This window comes from Stegastes partitus, unplaced genomic scaffold, assembly GCF_000690725.1.
Source record: "Stegastes partitus isolate 25-593 unplaced genomic scaffold, Stegastes_partitus-1.0.2 Scaffold1611, whole genome shotgun sequence".
NCBI classification, from domain to species: Eukaryota; Metazoa; Chordata; class Actinopteri; family Pomacentridae; genus Stegastes; species Stegastes partitus.
Genome location: NW_007579342.1, coordinates 50643 through 70068, shown reverse-complemented (window position 1 = coordinate 70068; position 19426 = coordinate 50643). Strand labels below are relative to the sequence as shown.

Genomic DNA, 19426 nt, shown 5'->3' with positions numbered 1-19426 from the left:
GTTTTTGGATCCTGTAAACATTCGTTTTGCACCTGAACTGAGTTCCTGCAGTGGAAACATGATTTATGTTGGCTTTGTTCTGCCAAAATGTGCAGATTTTCTACACTTGGATGGAAAGTAGTCACCGTAGCAGCAGGCGGCCGATGCATTTTAGCCAACAAAGTTCATGCTCGGACAACTTCTCAAAATGCCAGTGATGGGTTTTTATCTTTGTGTTCATGCAGGATGAAACTCAGCTCAGCATGCTTCACACTGTCAGAACAAACCTCTGCTCCTCCTCGATCTCCTCCTTCGTCATCATCGTCTCGAACTTGCTCTGTTTCTTCCCCGGGATGAACTTCACCTGATCTTCAGCTTCAGCCACATCTGGAACAGCAGGAACACAGAGCTGACTGTCCACTCATTAACCAACATCAGTCCAACTCGTCCCACTAATCCACCTGCATGTTTACACTCATATTGGTTCATATTAGCTTCATGTGCGCTAAAGCAATCGTGCTCGTTTTACTTTTCTTTTATGATAGTGGATTAAAAATCTCTGTTTTTGAATTGTTGGTTGCTCCACACTAACATTATAAGGACATAACTTCAGGCTTTTTGAAATCACCCGGTGCTTTATAATCAATTTAATAAACTTAACGATGTCGTAATCCTACTCATAATGTTAGCATGCTGTATAACAGCACCTGCTAGCAATAAATAAAATTTTATGTATCCTTAAGTGTCCCATTATACCCTAGTTTATGCTAACAAATAGCATTAAATTTGCTATATTAACTCTGTATACTGAACATGACCATATAATTAACAACACCTAATGCTAGGGTATGCTACAAAGTGTTTTATTACCTATACCATCTAACTTGGTGCATGCAAAGTGTTAGCGTAAAATTACATAAATAAAACGTATGCTAAAAACCTTAGCAAGTATCTCTTTATTCAACATATGTTATAAGCGTTAGCATTTAATTAAATACTTCATTTGAGGATTGCTAAAAGTGCTAGCAAGGGATTAAATATTACTTATCTCACAACACCTAGCATATATACAAATATCATCGAACTCGATGTGTGCTAAAAGTGTTATCATATAAATAACTATTACCTAATCTAATGTAAAAACTGAGACTGTCTAATTAAAATTACTCGACGTGTGCTAAAAGGGTTAGCATGTAAATAAATGTTACTGAACTTATGCTTACAGTGCTAGCATGTAATTACATACTACTTGATGTATGCTAAAAGTGTTAGCGTTTTATTAAATACTACATTTTTCAGTGTATATGCTAAAAGTGTTAGCATGTAATCCATATCAGAATGTAATTTACTCTCACTGACTGTATGTGTTAATTTTTTAATACGTAGCTTAACGTGCGCCGTCAGCGTTGGCATAGAACTCAAAATGAGGTATTAGTATAATGAATAATGCTGAATCTGCTCAGCACAAGTGGCTAATTTTGGTGTTACGACCATATAGTCTGCATTAATCAGTGTATTGTTCCTTTAAACACGTAGAACCCTGACTGACACACCTGTTGCTCCACCTGCCGTGCGACAGGTTGGAGGACAGAAGGCCGACTGTCAGCTAACGGTGGCTGCCAAGTGCTTTACTGCCTGTTCAAGATTAAGTGTCATCCTGTTAAAGCAGATGGCAGCTGAACACGCCAACAGACTGTCAGCACGGACTGGACACGCTCAGTTCATGTTTATTACACGGACCTGGACGCCACAACAAACTCTGAGAGGTTCACGTATGATGAGCTGCGGCTCACACTGATGTAATTTTCCATCACATGGAAACCAATCTTCCTGAGCATCGCCAGAGGATTTACTCTTTGGAGATTTAATATTACACAGTAAATGCATTGATATTTAATAGATTTCTCTGAGCCTACGTGCTGTAAATAAATGGAACTGGTGTCTGTGAAGGCTGCGACTGAGAAAACATTCAGCCTGACAGCACTTTTCCTGGAAGTGACTTATCTGTCAGACACAGCTGCTGACATCTGTCTGCTGCAAGAGACCTTTCTATTCAAAGACTACAGTCAGTGTAAACAAAGGAGGCCTTTCTAATGCATAAACATCCAGGAAAGAATAATGTGGACAGTTTTCCATTAGAAATAAATAATGAACAATACATTAAAGCCTCCCTTTACTTTCAGTAGGTTACTATCAATATAGAAAATACTGTGTGGAGATACAGACCTTTCCAGAAGTAATTGGACAGAAACATATAACGTATCCCTACATTTTTTTATTGATTGCCTGAAGTCTTGGCTCCACAAACACTTTGCATCTTTCCTGGTGACACATCTCAGCCAACCACAGAGTGTCCAGTTACGTTTGAACCCTTGTGATTTGGACATTGTGCAGAATTGGCTCATCATTGGTGATATTGCTGCATTAATGTCTCTACTCTTGTGTCCACATATTTATGGTAAGACGTTGAACTGAAGAGGCCCCAGAATTGAAACTTGGGGAACTCCAACACTAATTACAGATGGTCACATGGTTCTGTAAACAGGATTGAACCCGCTCAGGCTTTTCCATAATGTGCTGTGTCCACTGAGTCCAATACAGAATTGATATCAAACAACACAAAAAAATAACCCCAGTGAGGCGAATGAGAATAAAACAGTCCATCTTTACCATTGTTCACAACGTTCTCTGGTGCAGGTTCCGGCTCAGCTGGCACCTCTGCAACAGGTTCGGTGGACTCCACCACTTTTTCAGGTTCAGACACTGGCTCAGACTCGACCACAGGCTCTGGTTCGGGCACTGCAACAGGTTCTGGGGTAGGTTCAGGTACAGAGACTGGTTCTGGGACTGCAGCTGGTTCTGATACTGGCTCTGGTACAGGTTCAGGCTCTGGGACAGGTTCAGGTACTGATACTGGTTCTGGGGCAGGTTCGGGTACTGATACTGGTTCTGGGATAGGTTCGGGCACTACCACTGGCTCTGGAACAGGTTCTGGGACAGGTTCGGGAACTGATACTGGTTCTGGGATTGGTTCTGGGACAGGTTCGGGCACTGACACTGGTTCTGGGACTGGTTCTGGTTCTGGGGTAGGTTCTGGTACTGCAGCTACCTCTGGTACTTTGACTGGTTCTGCTACTATTACTGGTTCTGGTGCTGCTGCAGGAGGTGCTGCTGGAGTCTCTGGTACTTTAACTGGTTCAGGGACAGGTTCTGGTGCTGGTTCTGGGGCAGCCTGGAAAGAGAAACAGTGAACATATTTGAGAGACAGAAGCTTGAGTGAGTTGAACATCAACAGTTGAAGTGAGCAGCTGCTTCCTATCAGTAGTTTGTTTTATCAGCTTGTTTTTGCTGAGATGCTTCGACTGGGTGTCGATGTGTCTGAATGCCTGAGCTGATCCTGAAATAGAAACCAGAATGCGTAACTCTGCAGCAGTCTGTAATCTGCTAAAGACGATTTACTGATGAAATAATCCTGTGATTCTAATGAAAATATTGTACCTATGAGCAATTTGAATGATTTCCCCTCTGCTTAGACTGAACTTTTAGCCCTCAGTAGCTTAGCTAGCTTCTGTGTTGTTAGATTTTAGCCTCTAATTTCATATAATTCAGAGCTAGTTTGTGTTTACCTTTAGCTTAATCCATGTTGTCTTAGTTAGCTTTAGGGTCTTGTTAGTTTAGATTCAGTTTCCCCAATTTAAAGCTTTTAAAATTTTTTATTTCCCCTTAGCTTAGCCGTAGCTTAGTTAGCGTTTAGGCCTCAGGCTGTAGTTTCCCATAATTCAGAACTATTTTCTATTTACCCGTAGCTTACTCCATATTAGCTTAATTGGCTTTCAGATCTTGTTTGCTTACAGTTAGATTCTAGTTTTCCCCGAGTTCAGAGATGTTTTCTATTGACCCTTAATTCAGACTCAGCCTCCAGACTTGATTAGCTTAGTCAACGTTTACGTCTTGTTAGACTACAGTTAGGCTCTAATTTCCCCTCCTTTAGAGTTAATTTCTATTTATCTTCTACTTATGCTTAGTTTAGAGTAATTATCTCTTTACCCTTAGCATTAACTCAGCTTCTAGACTTTATTAGCTTTCAGGTCTTGTTAGCCTCTAGTCTCTCCTGGACGACTTTGAAAACATCAGTATCGAAATCAAGCACAGCGGTCTGATTAAAATGAGCGCAGGGCCTTTGTTTTGTTTCTACAGTTTAATGTGAAACTAAAGTTTGTATCATACGGGGCAGCTCCCATAAATATTAGTGGTTTAAAAGCTAAAAATATGTTAAATTAGGAGTTTGTATGCTCGAAATACATCGAAATCTGGTTTCCTAGTGGACAAGAAATGAAGAAGCCATCAGATTTTAGGTGGTTCATTATAAAACAAAAGAAACGTGCCAATGCACTGTCCTGAATTCTTATGGAGACAAACAAATTGAGTAAATTCTGCTTGTAAATTCTCTTTAAGCTGTCCTGTGATGTTTCCATGAGAGGTTATTGAACAGAGGAATGTACAAACAGGTAGAAATAGACTGTAAACAGCTGCCTCGGGATGTAAAGCAGTACTTTTAAAAATAATGTGTTTGTGTACATGTGAATGCTGCTGTTTGACCTCTGAACACACTGATGATTGTTATTGTCACTTGCAGCAGCTCATTGACATTCAGCCGCTGCCTGTTACTGACACCAGGACAAAGAAAACCTCTTCAGTGTCCGACAACCTGTCCTTTCCCCAACACCTGACAGCTCACCAGCACACACACACACACACACACACATATATATATATATACACACTTATACATTCACAATACATACATATATATATATACATATATATATAAACATATATATGGCGGTACAGAAGCACCTGTCTGTGTCTTTGTGAAGTGCTGAGTCTACACAGATCAACATCCCAGCAGCAGATCTGGTTTCAGCTTCATCCTCTGAGCTTTAACAAGCCAAACAGGCTCCATTCAACTTTATGAGTGGCTTTGTGGCAAGTCTTGGAAGCTCTGAGGCAGAATAGTTGGTTTCTGGAAGGTCAGCTGAACTATTCATAGAAATACTTTTAACTTAGGCTTCAAAGTGTGACATAAAATCCATCCTTCGTCACATTTATATATAAAAAAAAGGAAGCAAGACAAAACAAACCAAAAACTATCTTAATTCTTCAAGAATATAAAAAAAATGTTATCACTTAAAAATAAATAGCTCAGCACAAGGACTTAGTACCTTAGAGGTAACTTCTTGCCAAATTAGCTATGAGTTAGCGTTTAGCTTTTTGTTAATTACGAGTTAGCTTCTAGTTCCCCTTAGCTTAGCATCAATTAGCATATTTAACTTGTGGGTCTTATTATCTTTAGAGTTAGTTTTTAATTTTAACTAGTTTAAAATAAATTTTATAGTTTCACTTAGTTTACATTCAGCTTCTGAGCCTTATTAGCTTAGTTAGGTTTTGGGTCTTGTTAGCTTAGATTTAGCTTCTAGTTTCCTCTCGTTTGTAGCTATTTTCTGTTTACCCTTAGCTTAGTCCCTGTTAGCTTAGTTATCTTTTAAGTCTAATTGGAAGATGAATTACTTTCAAGATGAAGAGATACAAAAGAGATTTTAAAATGAGATGTTACAAAAGTAAAATTAAACAATACTGAATCAAGATCTTTCGATACTAAATCCAGATTACAAGATACTAAATCAAGATTGTGATATACTACATGCTTGAAGATCATCTTCAGCTTGGTATACCATGCAATTGAAGTTGTTGGAAGAGGGTTTTTTAAAATCTTTGCCTAACGATCTCCCTTTGTGTCCAGCTTTTATGCTAAGCTAGGCTAATCATGTCCTGTTTCTCTAGAAAATAAAACTAATCTCCAACTCCTCATGTGGGAACTCCTATATTTTCCTGAACGTTACACTGTAATGATCTTGTGTCTCGAGAAATGTTTTCAGAAAACTTAGATTGAACTCTCTGGACCCGGACACGTGTTCTGGTTCTGCAGCTGGTGACTCACCACAGCAACAACTGTTTCTATCAGGAGGTCAGACAGTGAAGCTCATCAGATCTGACTGCATTAAACCTCTCAGTCTGCTCTGTTAATCCCACAGCAGCCCTCGGTCACACCCTCCAGCTGGGATACCATCCATGTAGCCGGAAACGCCACTGGTCCCTTCCTCCAACTCTGGATTCCTGAGCCATGAAACACCAAAACAACCTCCAGGCCAAACTGAAACAAAGTGTTCGGCGTCACGGAGCTAAATGCAGCTTCATTAAGTCATTCTATGAGTCAGCAGGGCAACGGACTGACCAGCTTGTACTTCTGCCCTAAATAGGACAAACAGTTTGTTGGAGAGTCGATCTTAATGAGCTCATCGAGTGTTTTATTCTCAGAAACAACCAGCATCCATTAATCAATCCAGCAGCTCGAGAGACTGAAGAACATTACTGCAGATGAAACGTCAGGAATGAAAATAGACTCGGTTACTTAACTGAGCTTATGAAACGCTAATTCGACATTATGAGCTACATAAAATATTAAATCCGGATGATCAAGTACAACAAGAATAGAAGACACCAATTTAAGGTTGCAAGACATAAAATGAGGATTAGAAGATGTGGAATGGAGATTAAAAGATACTGAATCAACAGCATGAGACACTAAATCAAGCTAAGAAGACATAAAACCAGATTAAGATGGTAAATTGACATTAAAAGATACTGAAAGAAGACACTAAACTGACACTAAAACATACTGAAGCACGATTGTGGGATTAAATCAAGAATACTGGATGGCAAATCCAAATTATATCAAGTTTACAAGACACAAAAATGAGATTGTGGTATACTGAGATACTGAATAAGGTCTATGAGATACAAAATCAAGATCAAGAGATATTAAATCAAGATAACAGGATGCTAAATTGAGATTAAATAATACTGAATTAACATTTTGAGATACTAAATCAAGTGTAAAAGACACTAAATCAAGATTACAGGATACTATACCGGGTTTATGAGTTACTAGACTAAGATTATGAAACTAAATTAGAAATAGAAGATACAACATTTGGACTAAACGATAACGAATCAAGATTAGGAGATAAAGATTACAAACTACTAAATTATGAGACACTAAACTAGGAAAATAATTTTCTAATAGTTGTTAATGGAATAATATGGTGCTATATCTATCAACCTAAATGGAAATTAATCAAAATAAATGAAGAAGTTGGATTATGGAACACTAAATCACCATTGTGATACCAAATATAAACAGTATGAGCTAATAAACCAAGATTACAAGACATTAAATCAGGAACTATGAGTCACAAAATGTCAAACTGAAGTATCAGAAACTAAATAAAACTCCATAAAGAAGTCCCACGTTTTATTTGCGGACTGTGAGATTGTGATTTTGGAAAATGAGCTCCGGCGTTCTGGATTGGTCCGAGTCATCGCGGCCTCCACGACCTCTGACAGCACTTCCCAGTAAATATATCCTGTTCAGTAACATTACACTGAGTGCTTCACCCATAAAAGCCATTTTAGCTCAGTAAGAGGCGGAGAGGAAGGGCTCCTCAGATCTGCTGGCATGACGGGAATTCAGAGAGCAAACACTGGAGGAGGTGATGGTGAGGAGAACCATTTTAGAGACGAGACGCTTTTCTGTGGCTAAAAACCGACAAAAAGTTGCTTCATCAGAAACTAAAACCTGCTCAACCGCCAGAAATGTGTCCAGATGTTCAGCCTTTAAGGGTTATTTGTTAGTTTCTTTGCTAAAATCTATCACATAAAAACGAGCCACATTTTATGGCTAAGTGCCCTCTAGTGCAAAGCAAGAGGTTAGGTGGCTCAGGAAGGAGGTCGGGGTGGATGGATGGGTCAACAAAACACGACATTAGTAACGTGAGATCGTTGTTTTCTTCTTGTTTCAAGGTGATTGTTGGGGTTCTTTCTGTTACCCTTCCTAATTGTGTGTTTATTACACGCCCTCTAGTGGTCAGGCAGGTGCAAAGCAAGAAGTCAGGTGATGTAGAGAGGAAATCAGGGTGGATGGACGGATCAACAAAACACTGGAGCTTAGAATTGTGAGACTGCTATTTGTTCTTGTTTCAACCTGATTGTCAGCATTGCTTTTTTTTACCCTTCATATGCACATGTTTAAGCGCCCTCTGGTGGTCGTAGTAATTGTGACAGGAGCAAAGAAAGAAGATAGATGGGCCAACAAAACACTGGAGTTTAGAAACGAGAGACCGCTGTTCGTTTCATGTTTCAAGCTGATTGGAAATTCTTTTACTTTTCCTAACTGCATGTAAGTTAAGCACCCTCTAGTGGTCATAGTAGTTATGACGGGCGTAAAGTAAGAAGTCAGGCGACATCGGGAGGAGGTCGGGGTGAATGGATGGGTCAGAAACTGCTGTCTGTTGTTTGAAAGTGACCGACAGCATTGCCTCGTCATCTGTTTATGATTGTATTCATAACAGAAAGGTAACTGTACCAAAGCACTTGTTTTAGCTCATCTAATTAATCTTAGAACAAAAGTATTTTAGAGAACAAAACAGTAATTAGTCAGTCATGGGCAGTAGTCAATAGTTGATTAATCGCACAAACTGAGTTTAAAGGACATTCTAGGATGCTGGTAGCTAGTTGATGCCGTCCTCTGTGGATTTTTAAAATGTATAACAGCTGATTGCAACACAGCGTCTCACACTTCTTATCAGTGAGTCCTGGTTTTTCGGTGGCACAGACGGGATGTTTCAGTGTTTTAAATGAAACTTAATTTGAGGTCTTGTATGAATTGACCATCAGAGGTATGTGTCTGTGTGTGAGGGCGGTGTGCCAAAGCTTCTGGGCTGGAATGGTCTGTTGTTGTGGCCGAGACCTTCGATCTCACCCCCATTTGTCTCCTGAACACTGACTCTTTGTTCGGCTGCTTCAGCTCTCTGACGCCGAATCCATTTACGAGACTCTTTCACTCTGTTGTTTGCAGGGAAGCGACACTCAGGCCTGAGCAGAAACATTCAGAACAAGCTGCAGGCATCTCAGCCAGACTCTACAGTTGTGGTTATTTCTCCCTCTTTTGCTTTATAAAGTAGAACAAACTGCTGTTTCCTCTCAGTCTTTGTTGCTACGACAGAGATGTGCCACAGCATCAGTGAGGACGAGATGTGTTCCTCACTGATAGGCTGGAGGCAGCAGAAGGGATGAAGTGTGGTGGTGAAGCTGTCAGGAGGAATCAGCTGGGATGCAGCCTCATGAAGCCATTGTTTTGGGAAATATACACTGTAAAAAATAAATTACTTCTTAATTGAAATTAAATATTTTTTAACTGTTGTCGTATTTTGTTGAATTACAAACTTGTAAAACTATTTAGAAAATATTCATTTGCATGTTCACCTTTGGAAAAAAAAAAAAAAGGCCAAAACTGTCATTAAAGTCCACATCAAAAATCAGTATTTTTAGAAAAAATAATTTGTTCTTTTAAAATGTTTTCCTGCAAAATTATACAGTTTTACTGTATTGACACAGAAAAATTATCTTTATTTTGCAGGTATTTGCCATTATTGAAAAGAAAAATGATGTATATTAAGGTTACAAAAATTTGAAACTGTAATTTTACAGTTTTTCCTTGTTTTCTTAAATTACAGATCATAATTAGTACAACCACAGAAAAGGGTTTTAATTAACATGTTAATATTTACCAAAAAAAATTTAAAAATCCAAAATTGTAAATCATGTCCACTTCAAAAACCTGTAATTTTATAAATAGAAGTTTGTTCTTTTAAAAAATTTGCCTGCTAAGTTACAAAATAGTAAATGATTATTTTTATTGTTGTTATTAGAGTTTTCCTGTTTTGTTAAATTACAGATAATCTCTAGTAAGATCACAGAAAAAGTATTAATTTACATCTCTGTAACTAAAAAAGTTAAAACGGTAAATTATGCACATAAATGAAATTATTTTCAAAAATAGTAGTTTGTTACAAGGTCTGACAGAAAGACATCACTGCTTTATTGTATTTAAATCAGCTAAAAACATGATTATTTTACAGATATTTGCTGGTATTTTGGTGTGAACGTTACAGTATTCTACTATTTTTTTTAAAAACATATTTTATGTTAAAAAAAGAAAATTAAAACCTTTGTAGATCCAGCAGCAAGAATGTGAGAAAGAAATACACATGAAACTACAGAAGAATATTGTAACCTAAAAAAATACAAATACTGGAGATACATTACAATTTGTATTAGACTAAAAATTTAATTAATTTACAGATGACTGTTAATTTAGACTGTTAACAGTCACAGTTGGATTGCGACCGAAATTTGGCCATGAAATTACAGAGATAACATACGTTATTCGTTGTTAGACTATAATGTGTTATTTTAATGGAATTTGAAGGAAGCTGAAGATTTTACAGGTTTCTAACTTGATTATTTACAGTGTAGTGAGTCAGAAGCAGGAACAGGGCTCGGCCGTCGGGAAATACCAGCAGAGGAATGTCAGACGGCAGAGAACAGCTCAGTGCTGCTCAGTCTGATGAAATCCAACCAGTCCTGGTTACAGCCCAACGACGGGAGGAATTATACAGATTTCAGCTTTATTCCATTGTCATGAGGCTCCTTATGTAGGATAATATAGCGGAAATTAAAATGCACGTTTTTAGGATGCCCTGTAGAGTTTGTGCAAAACTAAAAAGCCTTAATTTCACATAATTGATTTCAAAAACATGACAAGAAAAGTCGTCATCAGGGTTACTGTCAGCAGACACATTTTGAATATATAATATAAATACCAAAAATTACATTTATGGGCCACAATAAAAATGAACTTTTAGGACGATCACATTTATTTGTACGATAACTTCAGAGGTTAAGACAAACCTTCAGGAGCACAAACTCTGGAAACGAGACAAAATGACCAAGAACCCTCCAAGCAGCTCTGTCCATGAATATCTCTTGGAGTCCAGTTAAATCCATCATTAAGAAATCTGCCTCGAGCAGGGCGTCCTCAAAAACTGAGTGACCGAGCAAGAAAGGGACGAGTGATGGAGGCCACCAAGACTCCTATGAGTCCTCTGAAGGAGTTACAAGATTCAGCAGCTGAGACAAGAGAGTGACAAAGAGAAAGACACTGTTGGAAAAGGTTCATCATAAATCTGGACTAGAGTTCACCAGAAGACATGTGGGAGACTCTGAAGTCAACTGGAAGAAGGTTCTTTGTCCTGATAAGACCAAAATTTAGATTTTTGTCCATCCGACTAGATGCTATGTTTGGCGAATACCAAACACTGCACATCATCACAAACATCCACACTGTGAGGCACGGTGGTGGCAGCATCATGATGTGAGGCACGGTGGTGGCAGCATCATGATGTGAGGCACGGTGGTGGCAGCATCATGATGTGAGGATGCTTCTCAGCAGCAGCAGCAGACGCTGGAAGTCTTGTAAAGGTAGAGGGCAAAATGAAGCCAGCAAAGTATAGGGATGTCTGGAAGTCTTTTTTGCGTAAATTCTTGTCCAACAAAACCAAAGGCAACAGCAAGACACCTGCTGGAATCTCAACCACCTGCAAAAATCAGGAAGAAAAAAAAAACGGCACAGCAACAACAAAACCTGATCCCAGCTGTGAAGCAGGAAGCATCGTGTCTCAGCAGAGGTTTGTGATGCAACGAACAGCATGCAAACCAACCAAAATTCCAGTCAGAATCCAGCCAGCTAACTAACTAACTAACTAACTGACTGACTGACTGATTAACTGACTGACTAACTGACTGACTAACTAGCTCCGTCTCACGTCTCCATAAAAGGAGCTGCTGCAGTTTGTAGTTGTCAGACTGGGGAGGGAACCATCAGCAGCTCTGATGTTACTTCTTTGCTGCAGGTTTGTTCTGTTTTTAATCTGATTTAGTGAGAATGAGACGGTTTGCTGCACTGAAACGCTGCTTCGTCTCCTTTCTGTCCTTATTTAGGCTGCAGAGGACCGAGCTGCCGTCTGTAACTCTAGAACACGGATCAGGACAACATGCTAAGAACATAAATGTCACAGAGCCGGATTGGGCTGCGACGCTGACGTGCAGCGGCTGTAAATCTAAACCTGAGGCGCTGCAGCCTGCAGGGGGCAGCAGCGCTCACTTTAACCGGCCTCTTGAGGTCCAGCAGAATCAGTTGTTCAGCTGCTGGATCAGAAACTTCACGCCTTCCACAGTTACTGTTTTATTCCTGTCACAGTTTATATCACGTTTAAAACTCTCTGTCACCGCTAATGAGAAGCTCTGGATAGAACAGGTTGTCTGTTCTAGTTGATTTAAGTTGATTCTGCTAAAACGACAACCATCGACTGGATATGACTAAGTTAGCTAACATTAATGTTAGCTAACATTAATGTTAGCTAACTTGTTCTGTGGACTGCATTTAAAAACAGGAAAAAAGTAGAAGAGGTTCAAAGCTAACAGACCGAGGCTAAAGCTAAGAGACCGAGGCTAAAGCTAACAGACCGAGGCTAAAGCTAACGGACTGAGGCTAAAGCTAACAGAGGTAAAAGCTAATAGACGAAGATTAGAGCTAATAGAGGTTAAAGCTGAAAGACTGAGGTTGAAACTAACAGATTAACATTAAACCAACAGACTAAAGTTAAACTAACTGACTAAAGTTAAACAGAGATTAAAGTTAAAGTAACAGACTAAAGTTAAACTAAACGACGAAAGTTAACAAACAAAAGTTGAACTAAAGACTAAAGTTAAACTAACAAACTAAACTTAAACTAAACGACGAAAGTTAACAAACAAAAGTTAAACTAACAGGCCAAAGTCAAATTAAAGACTAAAGTTAAATTAACAAACTAAAGTTAAAGTAAACTAAAGTTGAACGAACTAAAGTTAAACTTAAGACCAAAGTTAAACTAACAGACTAATGTTAAACTAAAGACTAAAATGAAACTAACAGACGAATGTTAAACTAAAGACTAAAGTTAAACTAACAGACCAAACTTAAACTAAAGACTAAAGTTAAACTAACAGACTAATGTTAAACTAAAGACGAAAGTTAAACTAACAGACTAAAGTTAAACTGAGACTAGAGTTAAACCAACAGACTGGGAGTTTAAATAAAGATGTAGAAATGCTACAGAGGTCTTTCTCTGCCTCCACATTGTCTGAACAAAAAGCTTCACAGTGTCTCAGCTGAACACTGACGTCTTTATGTCAACACAAAGCCAACTGTAAGATTTCCCATGATGCAGCGCGGCAGACAGTGAGGCCCTCAGTGCTGGATAACGTTATCAGAGGACGGCAGGGCGTAACTCATACATGTTAGCTTCAGTCGATTTATATTCAAGATACTTTAACAGAACAGAGCTGCTGGATGTTTACAGTTCAAGACCGTCTGACACCGTTTATGTCACATTTTGTTCATTAACCTGAACACAGGACAGGTGATCAAACCAGGGAACAAGAAATACATGAAGAATAGTTTAATTTACAATATTTAATATCTCACACTTTAACTGTTCTTGTATTTGTTATTTAATGTTTTTTTCTTTTTTAAATTAGTTTTTTAAAACGTATAATAGACAAAACAGATAAAATAGAAAAAGACATCAGATAGAAAACTTAAATATATTTAATAATAAATAGAAATAGTAAATCAAGCTAAAAGAACTACATAAAATTAGTTTTATTTGTTGTTAATTTATTTTTAAAAACATGTATTTATTATTATTTATTTCAGTTTATTTTGAACTTAAATTATTGTTACATATAGGATTTATGTAAACTACATAAAACAACAAATAGGAATTTATTTGTTTTCTAAAAACTATTATTTCATTTTTCTTAATTTTCAGTTAATTACACTAAATATTCTTAACAATGTGTAACTAAAATGAAAAACAAATACCCTACCGAAAAAAAAGAACACATAATAATTTAACTTATTTAAATTGTCACATTTCACTTATTTTTTCAAATTAATTAAAATTAATTATTATTATTATTATTTTAGAATTTGTATTTGTAAAATAGACAAAAAAGAAAATAACAAAACGCTAAAAGAAATTTCAAACAAATTGGCTGCATAATTTTTCCCCCCTTCTTTCTTTTGGCTTTTAACTAATTAAACAAATAATTTTCAGGGTAATTTGTAACAAAAAAAAGGAATAGCTTAGAGAAAAACGAAATATTACCAAAGCAATAAACAAAAATACTAAATCAAGTAACTGTTGTGTTTTTTTATTTAATATTTGTGTATTATTCAATTAACTAAACATGTCCTTTTTTCTTTTTGTTGACTATTGTTGTTGAATTTTGTTAAATAAATAAAAAATTGAAAAAATAGAATTCATAACAAAAACACGACCACAATAAGCGGCTGCTGTTATTGGGGTTAATGTGTTTATCGATGATCAGGATGGAAGATAATTTGCCTTAAAATCCAAACTAACCCCTTAAAGGCAAATAGTTTGAAGGAAACCAGAGAAAAAGGAGGAATGAGTGAGTTTGAAGAGGGTTAAAAGCCAACGAGGGTCTGAATCAGCAGCGTTAAATGAGCCCCAGCTGTCAAACATGACATGAAGCCCCGCCCACCTGCATGTGACACCCCGAACACAGGTGTAAATATAGGAGTCATGTTTGGCACCAAATATAGACCTCAGTCATGTTACAGCAGCGCATTCTTTCAAGCTTTTTAAAGGCCTCGCCTCAAAGAGGAAAAAGGTCAGAAAGACGCGCTGATGAGACGTTCGGACGCTTCCGGAGGCTGCGCTGGGTGTTTTCCCTCCACAGAATCAGCTGGAGCGTCATCGTGTGCACAAGCAAATCAGCCAATCAGCTGCTGGACGCTGTTCAGGTATCAGGCAGCCAAAGAATATTAAAATGACTGTAATCATCCCGGGAAGGGTTACTGATTAATCCACGTTTGTTGCAGGTTTGCTCAGAATAACAGTGTTAAATCCAGGTACTGAGGTGGGACAGAGTTATGGGATGTTTAAGCAGCTACCCCCAGACCTACTCAGAGGATTTGTTTTCTTTTACCAGCTGTGAGTCAGTTCTTTGTCATGTACGACAAAGAAAAACACGTCCAGCACCCTGGATATTAACACATGTACGTGTCAAAAACCAGAAAATTAACACATCGAGGTGTCAAATCCTAGAAATGAACGGATTTAAGAGTCACAAACCTGGATGTCAATACGGCTAAGTGTCAGAAATGTGGATATTTACACATTAAACTCTCAAAAATCTGGATTTAAGTCTAAAAAAAAAAACAGTGTCAGTGTCAAAAACCTAAATATTAACACATTTAAGCGTCAAAAATGATGAATGTTAACTCACTAATGTGACAACAACCTGGATGTTTTAGCTTATTTGAAAAGCTTCATAACAATATGAATTCACTCTGTTGATTATCAGCTAATCAATCGATCAGCTAATCGTCACAGTTCAGGATCAATACACGTCCACGCGACACACGACACAAAGGTTTGTCCAGGATAAATACTCACTGTGACAAGTGATATGGAACAGTTATTAATACCAATAATCGATCAGGAGGCGTCGTATTGATCACCGCCTAGTGACACAACATGGCACTGCGTCTGAACCACAGGACAGTTAGTGGATCAATAAGTGATAAATACGGTTAATTAGCAGGAACACAGCGGCTCTGATGATTGATCAGACCGACCGTTCTGATCAATAACCTCAGTCGGTTTTCATTCCAGTCATTTGTCTGTTAAATAACTCGTTTTATTCCAGAAACAACGACAGCTTCTGTCGATAAAACGCTCAAACTCCAGAAGTTCCCTCAGTTTCACCCTCAGCAATAATTTCTATCAATCGGTCGATCAATAAATTGATTGATCGGTTGATTCCTGAAGCTTTTTCACGAAGAAAATCCAAAAACATGTGAGTTGTTTGGGCTGGTGTAGATGTTAATAATTTAAAATGTGGTGCTTTTTAAAACTAATTAGGGCTTCAGCTATTGATTATTTATTATTGATAACTCTGAGGATGATAAATAAACTTTTATCTAAATTTAAACTGAATTTAATCAAATCCAGTGAGAAAAACAGGTGTCTACATTTTATTTATGGTCGGATCAGCAGTTTTATTTCATCTGCTGGACAATTAAAAACTTCTAAAGTTACAAAAAGCAGCAGATTATTCAGTTTAAATTCAGTTTCTGTGCATTTCACACACCGAGCAGCGGATCAATACCAGAATGCATCGATCCTACCTGAACTTTAGGCGCAGGGACGTCCTGGATCTTCTCCGCGGCTCCGATGTCCTCCACAGCCGGGGCAGGAGGCTCGGGTCGCGCTGAGGCTGCGGGCTGCTGCCCCAGAGCTCTGGACGGAGGGATGTCGTCTCCGTAGCCGACTTTGGGCTTCTGTTTCCCGGCAGAGGACGAGGAGGCGTCGGGCTTCTTGCTGAGCAGCGACGAGGCGAAGTAAAGGGCCACCACGGTGAAGAGGATGGCGGGCAGGACGACGGTCGGGTCCAGGTCCATGATGGGAGGCTCACCGCTGGAAGGTCCGGAGGTTCTGATCAGGAGCCGCAGTGTGTCATCAGGAACCACACACACTGGAGGGGGGGCGGCGCCTGCGCACAACACCACACACATAAATATAAACACACACACACACACACACACACACACACACACACACACACACAAACACACAGAGCGTTTTCAAAAATAAAAACAATTTAAAAACTTAGATATGAAGGAGTAAGGATAGTTTTTCAAAACAAAATACTTGACAATCACAACGAGGCGCTTTTAATTTGTTTTCAAAATAAAATATTTAACTATTTAAGATTTTTTGTTTTATTTAGAAATTAGAAAAGGCTCTCTCTCTCTTTTTTTTTTTTTAATAATTAGGATACCTGACAATCAGGATATTATGGCATTCGGGTATAGCTTTCAAAACAAAAGAACTTGTAAACCAAATAATAGGCATTGGAGTTACTTCTTACAAAATAGAAGCCCTTAAAAACAAGATATAAAGGCATTACAGCCCTTTAGCATTTCAAAATAAAAGATCTGGCAAACTAGAATTTCAGGCATTTGGTGTTTTTTCCTTCAAAATAGAGGCCCCGAGAAACAGAATGTATTTAAGTTAGTTGTTCTGATAATGAAAGAATTTAAAACGGGCCATTATGGCATTCTGGTATAGCTTTCAAAATAAAATAACTTAAAAACAAAATAATAGGCATTCGAGATACTTTTTCCAAAACATAAGCCTTTAAAAACAAGATATAAAGGCATTATATTTAATTTTGAAATTAAAAAACCTTTAGGATTTCAAAATAAAAGATCTAGCAAACTGGAATTTCAGGCATTTGATGTTTTTCCCTTCAAAATATAAGCCTTGGAAACAGAATATTATTGTATTAGTTGTTTTCATAATAAAAAAAACTTCAAAACAGGATATTAAGGCATTTATGGCTAGCCTTTTCAAAATGAAAGACCCAACAAACAGCCAACAAAGGCACTGACGGTTATTTTTTGAAAACAGGACCTTTACAAACATATTTTAAGGGCAATAAGAGTTAGGTTTCAAAATAAAAGACCTGTCAAACAGGTTCCAACTCCCCCGAAATCAAACCGTTATAAACAGGATGCTAAGGCATCTAATTGGTAGCTATCCAAAATAAAAGGCCTTAATAATAACAGACTAGACAGAGGTGGCAGAATTAAACAGACGACATATTCTGAGTCATAGAAAAGATTTTATTGAGCAACACAAAGAAATTCATCACATCAGCGTCTGGTGAAGAAGCTCCTCCTCATCCTCATCGAGCTTCATCGTCTCGGCTTCACCTGAAGGCACCGTGTGACCAACGTAGTGCCTTTAACTTCAGATAAAAACACAGCGCCCCCTGCAGTCAGTCACACCGACACACCTCAGGTTAATTTTAGGCACTTTAGTCTAAAGCGACGGTTAACATGGACTGCACAGATTCATCTCACGACTCACTTTAAAGGATTCTGGTTGACAAAAGCTGCACTCTACTCTCTCTTTTTTTTTTCATCTTTTTTCCTCCAAAACTGCTGCTTTTCTTCCACTTAAATTACAGTCACTTGAGTATTTTGGACTTCTGAAGACATCACAGGGACATTTTTTCATTGGTTTCTAAAGTTACATAAATCAATAATTCAAAAAAGAAAAAAAAGGGGGGCTGCAGCTTGTATTCGTTTTCTTGCCTCTTGAAGCAACAGAAGCTCAACATTTAAATCGTTTATCGTCAGCGTTTTCTTCTGCTTGATGGTCAGTTTTCCCACTAAGCTGGCATTTGAAACCGACAATAAAATAACAGTAAGAAAAATAAAAGTGAAAAATGCAAAAATGACGTCTTCGCGCGTCTTGTTTTAACCAACCACCGGCCAAAACCCAAAGAGATCCATCAGAAAAGATGAAGAAGGCGTAATTTAAAGCTGATTTTGACATTTCTGAGTAAAAACTACTTTGATCTGATTTGTGAATAATGAAAACACTCGTCCTTGTCTACAGTAAATCCAGTCACAGTAGAATTTCTTTCTCTGGAGCTAAAACTGCTGCCGCCATTTAGAATGACTCGCCTGCAGCTTTTGGCACGAAGCAGCACAAACCCTCCAGCTGCTGGATCCTCGAACACCTGAGAACTTCATCTACAGAGTCTGTATTTCATACAGCAGGCGGGAGCTTCGCTTTAAAGTTCACTTTCTGAAGCGGAGGATACGATAAAGTGGAGTTTTCGCTGTGAGGAGATTCAAAAACAAACACCAAGTTTTCTCCTCAGCACTTAAGGCTTCGTTAAAGACGCTGCACAGAATCCCTTAAAGGGTTTTCTAAGCTCAGGGGAAATTTTAAGACATTTTCAGCAGCAAGTTTCAACAGTTGATACGAGGCGCGATTGAAAAGTTCTGGGACTGTTGTGAATTCATCCTGCAAAGTTCTACTCACGATACCTTTTGAGTGAGTTTGGATGATTTTTACCTAATTTTGGGCACATTTATTATATTTTGGAAGATTTTTGGGCAGATTGTGTCATTTTGAAAAAGTTATTCTGGACAAATTCTGATTCTTTCGAGACAATGTTTGAATAACTCTGAACACTTGGACAGACGCTGGGCCAATTAGAAAAGCCTTCAGTCACTTGGGATAAGGTCTTGTTCAGGACAGATTGATGAATAAAAAAAAACAAGAAAACTGAAGGTGTTGTGTGCAGTTGGCTCCTGGACTCAGAGCTGGTTGTCGAGCAGCGTTTAGTCGTAATGATATGCTGTTTAAAACTGGTGCCAGTTTTCAGGACCGTTGGACAATTTTCAAGACAGTTTGATTAATTTTAAGTCCCTTTGGAAAAAGTCTGAGTCATTCTGGGTCATTTTGAACAACGTCTTTTGCTATTTCTGACAAAGTGAAAACAGCTTTGGACACAGACGGATGCTCAAGTTTCGAGTCAGTTTGCACATTTCTCA

General features: G+C 38.2%; 1 protein-coding gene and 1 long non-coding RNA gene across 3 annotated transcripts in view; one reads left to right on the top strand and one right to left on the bottom strand.

Moving 5' to 3' along the window:
- The window catches only part of si:ch73-366l1.5 (FILIA-N KH-like domain-containing protein), a 22885-nt gene extending 6363 nt beyond the window's left edge, over positions 1 to 16522 (bottom strand). For both annotated transcript variants that reach the window (XM_008300943.1, XM_008300944.1), the window contains exons 1-3: positions 16199 to 16522; positions 2650 to 3211; positions 267 to 366 (exon numbers count right to left, since the gene is read on the bottom strand). In XM_008300943.1, the coding sequence (XP_008299165.1) occupies positions 267 to 366; positions 2650 to 3211; positions 16199 to 16471 (935 nt within the window). In that variant the 5' untranslated portion in view covers positions 16472 to 16522. The remainder of the gene's footprint in view (positions 1 to 266; positions 367 to 2649; positions 3212 to 16198) is intronic.
- LOC103371574 (uncharacterized) lies at positions 7335 to 9297 on the top strand. Its single transcript, XR_520949.1, has 2 exons — positions 7335 to 7595; positions 8954 to 9297. It is a non-coding gene; the product is annotated as an uncharacterized LOC103371574 (long non-coding RNA).
- Positions 16523 to 19426: the final 2904 nt, after the last annotated feature.